The sequence below is a fragment of the Pieris brassicae genome, chromosome 5 (genome assembly GCF_905147105.1).
Source record: "Pieris brassicae chromosome 5, ilPieBrab1.1, whole genome shotgun sequence".
Taxonomy (NCBI): domain Eukaryota; kingdom Metazoa; phylum Arthropoda; class Insecta; order Lepidoptera; family Pieridae; genus Pieris; species Pieris brassicae.
This window is the reverse complement of record NC_059669.1, coordinates 8,153,869-8,166,695: the sequence shown is the minus strand read 5'-3', so window position 1 is coordinate 8,166,695 and position 12,827 is coordinate 8,153,869. Positions and strand designations below refer to the sequence as shown.

Below are 12,827 nucleotides of genomic sequence, written 5' to 3'. Positions count from 1 at the left end.
AGGTGGTGATTAGTAAGTAATTAGCAAGGGTTTTGGGAGAGCTATCTCTGGAACGGTTAGAGCTATCACTTCAGGAGTGAGTGCATTCGAACCACACGGCCTGTTTAGTGGGGGTAGAGTACAGAGATTTTTTTTTTTTTAGGTTTGGCCAACCATGATTTTTACGTTTTTGGGGAACTTTGACGTGAGGCAGTCGCCGGGAATCCCTACTACTTCTTACACTCCTTTTTTATGTAGCTCTATAAGAATTGATCTTTTATTTTTTAGATTTAATTTCCATTCTTAATTTTTTTTACCCGTTTCCCTGTTTTTACCCTGGGCACAAACCGTGCGGGCCATATAAAAAAAACAGAGAGGGTCTCATTGTACCTATTAATAGCCCGGTACACAAAAAATTTACGAATACCAAGCGTATGGAGAGTTTTATAAATTGCATTTGGCTCCATATCAACTTTGTGTAATGCAATCACAGCGATTCGGTTCTTTTTATCACCAGAGTCCATTTTAAAATCGCAAAATATTGTACATTTATTGTCGCAAAAATGAGAAAACTCAATGAACAGTGATAAAAATGACAGATTCTAAATTCAAATGTAATATTTTGTTAATTTTTAATTGTTACAGTATTTATGGCCAGACTAAGTATACATCATATCTTAGTAGAGAGTGATTTCTCTATTCCCTATAGCATTTATATATGCTTTTCATGTTGTATAAACCAACAATAATTTTATACTCTTATTTCTTTAATACTCTTTTTTAACTAAATTATTTTAGGGTTTTGAAACTAAAAACCTTAATACTAATGGCCATCTATTTAAATATGTTTCTTAAATTTTGTAATATAGTTGATTCTTTACGCTCCCTTTAATTTACCGTTACAAAAACAGTGTTATGACGAGTTTAACGTTCCGATTTTTGTACATAAAATGTACATGTGTAAAAAAAAGTAGAAAACATGTCAGTTTTACTAAAAAAAAACAATATTGTATATGTAAAGTATCAATTTATTTTATACTTGATAAAAAACATATCAAACATACAGTGTAAAAAACTTTGGTTTTATTCTTTTGCAATAAATAACGGCTTCATCTTAACTTAAAGGTTAATAGGGATCCTGGATAATTATTAGACAGTGAATATAGATATTAGGTATTATTAACATGTAAGACATAGGAAAGTAAAGTAAATACCATAAAATCTACTATCTAACTTGAGAAAGTTGAGTCATTTTTAACAAAACTATTTGTCATTATATTCTTACATTTTCATACAAAGAGATTGATATTATTCTTGCTTTAATAAATGTATATTATTAATATTTACCATCTTGTCCACCACTTTGCTTTATATTACTTGGAACTTTGATTTGGAAATAATACTTAAAGTAACTTTAAATAGATACTTTATGGAAAAAAATCATATTACTTAACAATAAATATAAATACGCTATATAACTGGTTTTGATAAACTTTAATAAAGTATTTAAATAAAAAATATTTAAATATACACGAATACTTCCTGACCTACGTCTACTTTCTGTAATTTTTTGTGCTTCTTAATCGAAAAGATCAAGAATTTCTCCGTATCTAAATCTTAATTCTCTTGTTAAATTTTCGAACGACGAAATACCTTTACCAACCCTAGCCAAATACATTCTACAGTAAGCGTGAGCAACTGTTATGGATTGCCAATCGAATTTCAATGAAAACTCTCATATGACTAGGCGTGAACTGTCATTCCCTTACAGTCGCACAGTGTCACATGTGAAATAATAAATAAACACCGAAACGTGGCGTAACTGCCTAGCATTCGATACATGTTTTGTGTTTGGTACGTCCAGAGTAGTCCAATTAGTATTTCTTATCGCGAATTTGAGCGTGTCTCCAAATTAAAATGGGAGACTAGAAGCATGATTTTTATGGCTGATTATCTAATACTCATTTTATGTACTCTACTTACCTACCGATTCACAAGTTAGACATAAACTTATTAAATAACAATTGAAGTTATACTTTTAGTTTTATCTGAAAGGTACTGTGGCTAAAAAGTATCAGGATGGATGAATTGGTTATAGATGCATATTCCATTTATGTTTTTTACGACGTTGGAGACTGGTCACGTCTTTGACCGATCTTAACATAAAATATTAATTGAAAATGCTCTCTTAAGTTTGAAAGAGATAGCCGATGAACTTTCCGTGTCTCAGGAGTTAATCCTTGAGATTGAATCTTCTCAGTCGTCTACTCTTACAGGAGTTGTCATGTCATGGTCGGTTTCTGGTCCACATCGATATTTCCCGGCATCATTGCTTGGATTACTGTAGAACTGCACTTGTATCTATCCTCCGTATTGCGACATCACTGTTGCAGAGTGGATCCAGTTGTGGCACTAATTTTATCAGTCCAACGCTTTGGAAAACAGCTAAATGCACAAGGATATGGCCCTGTACGACAAGCCTCTCTAAAGAATCTTCATTCCTTGAGATATGCCAAAAGGATTTCGTATAGCGAATCGAACATCATATCTTCAGCGATCAACCTTTTGATTGTCTTCTAATTTTAGCGGCCAAGTTTCCGCGCCGTGTTGGAAAATATGAAAGACATCAAACGAACTTTTATCTTTTTTATTATCGGCTGTCTTTCCAAACTTTATCCAAATGCTCCACCGCCGATCTTGTTAGTCAACATCGTCTCCGTATTTCGTCTTCACACGATATTACGCACCGCGATAACTGTTTTCGCAGAAGGTTACTACATATTATGCAGGGATTTTTTGTCATAAACTCATATAATATCATCGCGCAGCCTTATTCGTCACATATAATTACTACTTTGTAACCCATTTTTGTAAAATTATTTGGCGTAATTTTCTGGAGATTTGATTACTTAGATTTATTGTATTCTTGACAGAGTAGTATTTATACAAAATTAGAAGATAAGCTACGTATCTACTAGTGTATTCGATTGGTATGTGAATCTTACCTATTTAAACATTTCAACAAACTACAATTAGACCTTATGTTATGTCTAAATTCATTTGATTTTTCTAAAGAGGTTTTTAATCTTTCTAGATACATTTTTAACTACTAGGTAAAAGTGACAATTGAACTATACTACATTATGTTGCAGTCTATACGTCGATAATACTGTCGTGTTTTTTATCCGTGGCTTTAAGCTTTTCTTGCATTTGTGTCAACATGTCCTGCATTCGTCTTATCTGCAAAAAATACATGTCCTAATTAATAAAAATTAACTCACTAAAATTCTGCAAATAGAAATGTGTATAGAGATGTGTGGCAGGTTTCTTTTCTAAATGAAATATTCTTCTGTTTTCCAATCCGAAACTTACATTGTTTAAGAGTATGTATACATTGGTCGCAACCAACTAGCTTAATTAGCCTTTCAATGAAGAGCCTAGCCTCTTTAGTAAACAGCGCCGTTTAATTAGCGAACTAACTAAAATCACAGATTTTACTAATTTGAAAGTGGAATTATCTTATTTAAAATTTAAACTTTTATTGGTACCAAAACCATCCAGATACAAATAGCATAAGCCAAAGAGATTTTATTACAAGTTCATACATACTATTATGCGAAAAAAAATTTTCTCCAACCTATTATATATCTCGTTACTTGCATTGAATAAACCGGGTACTTTAATGCTCCGGGCTGCCTTTTTAAAATTCCTATCTGCTTAAATAAACATATAATATTTCCGATGTAAAATATTGAAGAATTTAATGTGTGTTTGTATTTGTCATTTTAACAATTATTTATTTCGAATTTAAAATAATCAACAGTTCCCAAGGCTTTGCGTTAGAAAGTTAGCGGAGTGTGACAAATTAACACCTTAATTCACCTTAAAAACAAATTAATTCAGATAAAAATGTAAATTAATGTATGTAAACAATGATTTGTTATGCAATTCCAATAATTGTATGGTAAAAATATTTAACTGCCTGTATGTATAAGTAATTGAGGTTAATATCTATTGTTTTTTTTAATGTAAATGTTTTATGCCTTACTTCTTCATCTTTCTGCAGCAGGAGTCGATCTGTGTCAGTTATTACTACGTCATGGTTGTTGCCCATAGAGTCTCTCTTAAGTTTCCTGACAAAAAAAGGAAAAGGAATAAGTCGGTAGCTTTTTTATAGCCACATTTAAACTGTGACAGATAAATACAATAATTTTGTAACTTTAATGAAACATTTAATATTGTCATCACTTAAATTGAATTAACTCAAGTCCCGAAATTAGCTTAGACAAATGATAATTTAAACAAAGGGTTCTATGTTCTTTTACCCTCGTTCCCTCATAGCGTGCTGTGATATTTGCGAAATGCACTGGGCCCGGAAGTTCTCGTAGTGAACATCTTGGGTCACATCTTTCAGGTCCTGCATGTGTGTTGATATAAGCATCGTACGGAGCTTTGTAAAGTCCGAGTGTCTGGGGTTTTCCACTGAAATTATATTGTTACTGATACCGAAAATTGTATACCAGAATTGAGCTTTAATAAATAGCAAGCTTGAGTATTATACACGAATATTAAACTTGTATACAGATACCGGCAAACTAACATTAACAGCATTAATTAAGGGAGTGGGGGAAAGTTTGCAAAGCGCGGGGCACAAACGTCAACTGATTTACCAATCACGGGATCGACACGTCACTCTACCGCCGCCGCGCACCACCGTCCGCCGCACCCTCTCCCACCTCCTCCCAGTGATACCTAAGAATCGCTTCTGCGCGGGCAAGAACATTTGTTCAAGATGTTTGCCGGTATCTATACCATAAATATTCCGTCATTAATGTTGCTTTACTATATTTTTACGCATTAATTGAAATAATACATTTATATATACTTTTTTAAATATATAAACGTAGATATTAAATAGGTATAACGTTTTAAACAAATTTCTTGATCAGACGCTCCACCGAAGAATAGATATCTATATATACCGTCAACAATTCCCCAAGGATACTGTCTCCCGCGTATTCTCTTCCCCCCAACTTCTAGCACGGTGTCAGCAGCAACTACAGCAAATGGTGCTGCTGCTTTTAAGTCGCGGTCCTGCTGCTTGAACTCTTCGTCTTCGTCGCTGTCACACTCAGGAAATTGATATACCTGTGTATGAAATGAATTCTATAGGTCAAGAAATATCGAAGAAGGCAACATTTACAAATGAACTTTAAATGTGTGATTGGAGGTCACATTTAGTCACAGCGACCAATTTTGACGTTTTGACGATTGAGATTTTCAATTAGTCCACATAGTGCATAGGTATACACATTTATTTAAGTTTTCTTAATCTCTTATTTATAACCGAATTAATAATACTTATATATAAATTTCTTAAAATGTATTTAATTTCTTACCTGAATCTGATACTCATCCAAATCGTCCAGTATGCGTGATTTAAGTCGCTTCACTTCAGCAGCAGTTAGCGAATCTGCTTTTGCTATAACTACCACAATGTTGACCTTGCGGTGTAGGCGTCTCATCATTTCCAAATCTACTTGCCGAAGACTGAAATGTTTATATTTATTAAATGTTACCTTTAATATTTCTTATTTATACTTCATTGTCCAAATTTAAAAAAAATAACGTTTATTTTACACTTTGGGCTTCTTTTTAGCTAAGCTATCAATTATGGTGGGTATGACATTGGTTGTAAAATATTATAATAATTGCTATCATAGAGATTGTGTATTGTAACGGAAAAAATCGAAATGCAAACCTCCAAGGCTACGTGTTTATAAAAGCAATATATAATAAGTGCTTTTATGAACCTAAAATTAAATTTATATTTTTTATATAAATTATTTACACTAATAAAACACGACATGGAATGTAATCTCTAAATGAGACTATTATTCAATTCAATTGCTATAAAAACTATCAACGTAACAAGATTTTATTGACCATCACAAAATAAAACGCCATTCAATAAAGTACGTTCAATTGCAAAATAATTAAAGTTTAATTTATTTACGATACTATTTTCATTCCTCAATGTTGTACGTCCTGATGTTTTCTTAATACACAGAGATTATATTATATTGTGATCAAGCATAATTCTAAGAAATGTTATCAAATTAAACAATACAATACTTATTGTAACTAATCTTTGAAAAGTTCCCTCTGAGTCCGTATCACAACACGTCCTTCTGGAGTTATCATTACAATTCTTACGTCTAACCATTTACAAACCATACTATCAACACGTAATAAAAACAACGCTATATCAGTATTGTATTCGAAAATATATATATTTATATGTTCGAAGCCAGCTTCGGAATAATATTAAATAAAATACATATTCTTAAAATAACCACCTGCACCTGCAACAACACTATAAGTAAGGGAATATAAGTTCATTTCCCTTCTGTCCATTAATTTAATGCCAACTGTCAAAGTACCATAATTTAACACGACGAGATGCCATTTGATAACCTATAATGCATACCGCAATTTGCTTTAATCACTATATTGTCATACTATAAAATATTTTTGTTCAAGTGTACTATTCTGTATATTAATCCTACTAACTGAAATACACACGGAAAATATATATTACCTATGTGCCCATGGTGGTACAAAGTAAAGGCAGCAATGCACTCTATTGTCCTGCATATGCCTTCTATTGAGCCCACTTTCATCGGTAAAGTACTGTCGGAATTGCTCATCAACGTATGCTGAGCAGACCCTCCATGAATCTTCACAGTTGATTGCATCTCCAAAGCCAGGCGTATCGACAATTGTAAGACGGAGTTTAACACCCCGTTCTTCGATTTCCATAGTCTTCTTTTCTATTGTTGTTGTTTTCTCAACTCTATCTGTTTGGAATTACAATTGATTTGTTATTATAACAAGAAATGTTGATTGAATTGTTTACTGAGAAATAATAATAATACTTAACAATAGATATATGTCTATGAGTTATTATAGTTATAAAATTTGTTTTAACTCTTATAGTTACTTATTAAGTAATCAGAAACATTACGATCATAAACAAATTATCACATAAAAAAATGGATTTAATAATTGCGTTACATGCGAAGTAGTTACATTAGGAGTAATTAGTAAGAATTACCTTGGACATCAGTTATTTTTCTATTTTTGTAGAGGTCTCCAAGAAATAAGCTATTGATAAGGGTCGATTTTCCTAGGCCTGATTCTCCTACAACCATAAGTGTAAAATCGAACCCCCGTTTAACAGATTTCCGATGCACTTGCTCTGGCAAAGTTGCAAAACCTATATAATCGCGTTCACCGCGATCTCTCTCTAAAACAAAATCATGATATTATTTCATCAGTTTGAAATTCCAACAAATGTTGACTTGAATACCTGTGGCAAACAAAACTTTATATAATAGGGTATCGTGATTTCGGTGGCCTACATAATTCATATTATTAACTCGGATTCAGACCTTTAATGGAAGCTTACAGGGTAAAACACCAATATATTTTATTTGCACTATTCGTATTTAGAATAACTATACTTAAAATAGTCCCTAGGTATTTTGAAACTAGAACGCCGTAGTCGCTAGCGCATAATGGGATCAACCATATACTAAATAGGATTGAAAATACAACCATTGTGAACTGAAATAGTTCTTTGTAACGGACTATTTAAAATGTTATATATAATTCAGGTTAATGGGTATTATCGTCTATGTTCAGAATTAATGATAACCTTTAGATAAAAGCGGTAATTGTTTACCAAATTAAATGGGTCATAGAGATGTTTCTGATGAATTACAGAGATAGAAGATTATAGATTTGAGAATAACATAAAACCTTATTATAGTTGACTTGCATAGTACAATGTCTGATTGCAAGAGGGGCAGCGAAGTGTGACGTAACAGGTTCGTTTTTACATAACGTACTTTATAGTCGGAAGTTTAATCTATGGTAAGTAGCGCTACTAGCCCAGGGACATCCAGCGGTACCTCTAGCCAATATATTGAGGACAGCGGAAGCGAGAAACGTGCTCATCAAGCAACACCTAATTGTCTTGTCGCTGTTATTAGGGAAACTATGCGTTAACTAAGACCTCATTTCGAAATCCAAAAGAAATGGCAGTTATCACATAACTCTGACAACAATGATGGTTAAGAAATGATCTCAATTATTGACTCCCACACTCATGGTAGAGGTGAAGTGGGAGAGATTCTATTTAACCTAGCAAGATTATACGCAGTACCTAATTACTATTTAACGATCTGATTTACCACGAAAGAACCATTATATTACTATTTGTGGGAAATATAATAAATAAATAAATGTCAAACCAAGAAACTCACGTATTTTTATAACTGTGGGAACTAACGTCTTCTTGCTGATGTTTACTACGTCATTTTTGTTCGATTTATTTGTATTCTTATCACTTATATTTATATCAACAATCGCAAACGCATCACTTTCCATCATCATTGGTTATTTCAATCAATGCTTTTCTCTTCCGGATCAATTTTATATTTAATCCAAACTCAAATATAACTGAATAATTAGTAACATTTAGTTTTTAAGAAAATATTTTTTATAAATACATCACAGACAAAATACGTGTTTTATAGTAAATAATATGTTCTCGGAAAATGTCAACGATTCGCGCGCTTTGTTGGCGCACCGGTTGCGTTGCTACTGCGCGCACTTGTTAGATTTGCAGGCGTAAAATTACGTCACTCGTTAATCACGGTAAAATTCAATTTAATAAATGCATTGACCCTATAATTGAAATTAAGATCTGCTGGTCTGTTTAACCTACGAGTCGTGAGAATTTGACACTTCAATAGACCAAGTGGGTCGGGTTAGACACACCCTGACCATGAACCCGTTACGGTTTTAACACTATAACGTATTAGCTAATATATATAGCAAAATGTAAAGCTAAAGTAGATGAAATCATCTATTTTGACTGCATAACATATTGTTGGTGATAGCTTTGATTGCCTTTGTGATCAATTGAATACGGCGCTTCCGGTATGCAAATCGCTTCTTTATAAATCTTGTAGCCTATCTCATAAGCAATAGTAGTTGTTTGAGGGTTGACAGTGACTCTAATATGCATTCTATTAAGAATAGGTGACCGCAAAACTCGCTCTAAGAAAAAAACATACATGTAAAATAAAAATTACAATAAATATAATACGTGAGAAATTTTTTAAAACTGTTTTAATCATTACAATGAATAATATAAATATTGAAAATACACACATTCAGACAATAGTATATATTACAAAAAGTTGGTACTTACCAGTCGCCATCATTTTTCTTCACTTCATATATTATAAATGCAAATAAAATTACAATTAAGAATATTTTTAGGAATATTATGAAAATTACTATGAAATTTTCATTTTAATATTCATTAAGAATTTGAATATGGCAATAATTTTCACTAACCCGGATTTTATTTATTTAACATAGAAAAAAAATTACATTCTCACATGACGAGTTCTCATTTTCAAAACACAATACAAAACACCAAACAATTTATTTGGAAAATACTTGGGCAGTTTGAAATGTCGACATTACAGCTAAATACTAGAAGATAGAGCGAAATAAAAGTCGCGCGATCTTAGTTAATATCACGATACTAATCCTAAAATTTGTATAATCAAAAACAGTAGAAAAATCGAAAAAGAAAAATAAAATCACATTGTTTGTGCGCCGTGCTGTGCGTGTGGGTTACGTAATGCGAGGGTCCGGGAGCCCGCGCCCTCAGAGGACCGTTCCCCTCTCCCCTGGCCCCGCTGGCCTCGAGCTTTCTGCGCGAGAGGCATCCCCTCAATTTAAGACCCACAACCGCGCAATTATTCGAAGAAAGCATGGGTCGATACAGCATAAAGCTCCGCGCCTGCGCACTGTTACCGTTACACACAAACGCATTCTGCATTGGCCCAGATGCATTCAAGGTGTACAACATTCAAGGCCAGTGGTTTAAAAATAATTAAAAAAAGATCAACGATAATGAATTAGACCTTTATGCACTTTCGGACTTAATTTATATGTAGTCGAAATATTCTGAATAGTCATATTAATTTACCAAGCAAATACATGGTTACATTAAATATAACACGCGACATAAGACAAACATAGACATCTAGGACCTCAATATGTATTTTCTTTACTTTACATGGCAGTAAATAATTTGTTAAATTGAGCACACGTCATCATATTATAGTGAAGAGAAATTATTAGCAAATCTTTGATCATAAAATATGTGTAGTCTCAATCAACGGTAAAATTTATTTGAGTAAAGTATACTTCAGTTACGAAATGCTCACTATATTTTGTAACAGCGAGTGTGTGTGTTAAACTGTTATTTTATATGTCTATTTTTAAAAGTTATTTCAGTCTATCTGGCTATAAAAAAACAATTATACTTCACATTTTTGTAATCTTCAATCAATTTTGAGAAATAAAAGATTAATTTTATATGTATTCTCTAATTATTCAACTGCTATAATATTTTTTGATCACTGACTCTCACAAAATATAGCTCGCAAAATCTCATGAGACGAAACAGTTTCCAACGATACCCGAGATTCATTAGGTATAATTTATTACACCCTGCAGAATATTGTAGCACGTTCCCGTTTTAAAATACATATGATGTATTTTAAAGCTAGTTTATACTGAAACATCTTTGTACTCCACATCTGACCTATGAAAGAAATGGTTATAGGAAATTCTAGTGTTCGTTCTTGGAAAAAATTAATGCTCCACATGGTGTCTGGTCTCCTGTTTTCGTAAATCCAAATTTATATTATCTTAATCGAAAGTTGAAAGTGGCGAAATTATATTACATTGTACTCGCTGTTTCTTTAAATAGATTAGCGTTGTAGAATTTGCAGAGTTAAAATGTCTGGGTTATGAATTAGCATTTCGTCTAAGCTGTTTGTACAAAAGATTTACAAAATATTATTTATTTGATAAAGAGTCTTCTAAACATTATTTTTTCCGAGATTCCCGGTTCGTGTAGTACTAACTATTGTGAAAGATAAATAAAGGTTAGTTTGCTTACTACCTTCGAGTATATTTCGATTTACGTAAAACAAAATGATGTCGTGACGGACGTACGTACCCACGTTTAATGCACGCGTTTTAAAAACGTTCCAAGGAGAAGCCCGGGCAAAACGCATGTGTTAAGGGATAATGTAAATATAACCCCAATCTGATAATCAATAGAACTCTGTAGTTTTAATTTGAAAATAGAAAAATAATTACATAAACTTAAAAACTTTAATGATTTCTATATTAATTACGACTATTAACAAAAAGTATTAATCGTTACATCCCAAGGGCAAAAAGGATGTAATGTTGAATTAATTAAGATTAGTCTTCGCATTCATTACAGAACAAGCTGTAGGAAGTGAAGTCTTCATGCGCCCAACCCCTGCCTAGATTACATCAGCTGAAATCTTCGGGAAAAATACATTGTATTTTCAGCGCACACTAAACAGTAAAAATCTGATTTCGGGTTGTTATTCGATTGGTTTTTTTTAGTTTTAGTCTTACTGGGGCCTGCTAACTCTGAAATTTTGGACTCCTATTATTTGCCTTCTGAAATTTTAATGCTTGCTCAGCTTTGATGGGAGTAGACGTCAACATCTCTGATTTCTGCCTCTTGTGTTTGCGGCCGCTTTAAGGTGCAAAGTATCATTTAAAAGTCTAATTTAGTCTTTATTTCTAGAAATGAGATGAGCTCAATCTTTATGAGTACTTAATAAAGAAACTACTATTCGAGAATTTGTCATTAATTTTAATTTTTGATTTGTTTAGTAATTCTACATTATTAATTGTAATTTTATTTTTATTAGATTACTTATGCACATATGGCACATTATCCATAGTATTTATTTTGCTTAGAAAGTAAGTTTGCCTGGAAAAGCAAGCTTCTTAAGGAAAAGGCCGCCGTTGTTATAACGCCTTATAAAAATTACACAGGGAAGATAACCAATAATTTCAATGAATGATCATTTACCGAGAGTTAATATTTATACGTAAAATATTTGTATTAATAGTCTTCTGCCTGACAGTACCGCGAAAAATTATGATTTTTCATACAAATATTTAACCAGACACCAGAAAACTTAAAACGCCACAAAAACACTACGAGACAAATAGCTCAAACGGTAGTATTTTTATTAGATTTTTATGTATAAATACGCAATTTAACGTTCATTCTACTAACCTTATTTCATAATGCCACACGGGAAAATGCATCGAAACGCTATCGGAAGTTTCGGAATGGAGGAAATGGTTTATTCCTAAGTTCCTAAGTTATATAGCTCGAAGTGTCGATTTACAGAAATCGAAATCTATCTTTCTCATGATCAACTGGTTATTAGTCACAGTATTCAAATAATAATAATTTAAAGAGTCAGTATTGTTATATATATTTTGTCATTGTATTAGTTTTAAGAGCAGTGTTGGCCTAGTTGGCTTCAGGGTACAACTCTCATCGCTGAGGTCGTAGGTTCCCTGGCTTTGCACAAATGAACTTTCATTCTTAGATGTTTTAACATTCACTCCTGCCTTAGACCCAAAAAATCTACGATGTGTGTCAGGAACAGGAGCCTTTTCTTAGCGTCACTGGTTTATTTATTTTATTTTCATTGAATACAACTATTATTATTAGTATAAATTTTAAATTGTAGTTTCCTTATTTGAATGTTACATATTTGTATTCTGTAGAAATATGCCATTTTAATGCCTGATTATATTATATATAATACTAAATATTATATTTAATACTAAACTAGTAATTTAGCCATATACCTATTGAAATAATTATCCGGACTTACGTCATGAGG

General features: G+C 32.5%; 2 protein-coding genes across 3 annotated transcripts in view; one reads left to right on the top strand and one right to left on the bottom strand.

Annotated features, from left to right (window-relative positions):
• The window catches only part of LOC123709942 (carboxypeptidase D-like), a 35,149-nt gene that overhangs the window by 10,762 nt on the left and 11,560 nt on the right, over nucleotides 1-12,827 (top strand). The gene's annotated exons all lie outside the window — the stretch shown is intronic.
• On the bottom strand, nucleotides 869-9,675 carry LOC123709943 (septin-2). Of its 2 annotated transcripts, none has more exons than XM_045661574.1 (8): nucleotides 9,263-9,675; nucleotides 7,097-7,288; nucleotides 6,581-6,839; nucleotides 5,379-5,529; nucleotides 4,962-5,127; nucleotides 4,305-4,461; nucleotides 4,028-4,112; nucleotides 869-3,219 (listed from the first exon to the last, which is right to left on the bottom strand). In XM_045661574.1, the coding sequence occupies exons 1-8, from the start codon at nucleotides 9,273-9,275 to the stop codon at nucleotides 3,133-3,135; spliced, it is 1,110 nt and encodes a 369-aa protein (XP_045517530.1). In that variant the 5' UTR covers nucleotides 9,276-9,675; the 3' UTR covers nucleotides 869-3,132. The 2 variants fall into 2 exon arrangements, with proteins under 2 accessions (XP_045517530.1, XP_045517529.1); XM_045661573.1 differs by lacking the exon at nucleotides 9,263-9,675 and adding an exon at nucleotides 8,310-8,664.

What these genes read in the sequence shown, in the direction of transcription:
- LOC123709943 (XM_045661573.1), bottom strand. Translation starts at nt 8,439, where the DNA reads ATGATGATGGAAAGTGATGCGTTTGCGATTGTTGATATAAATATAAGT. An exon ending in GTACCACCATGGGCACATAG is followed by an intron (nt 5,530 to 6,580) that starts GTAATATATATT and finishes TAAACATTTCAG; the next exon opens with TCTTCGGCAAGTAGATTTGG. An exon ending in TCCTTGGGGAATTGTTGACG is followed by an intron (nt 4,462 to 4,961) that starts GTATATATAGAT and finishes ATATAATTTCAG; the next exon opens with TGGAAAACCCCAGACACTCG.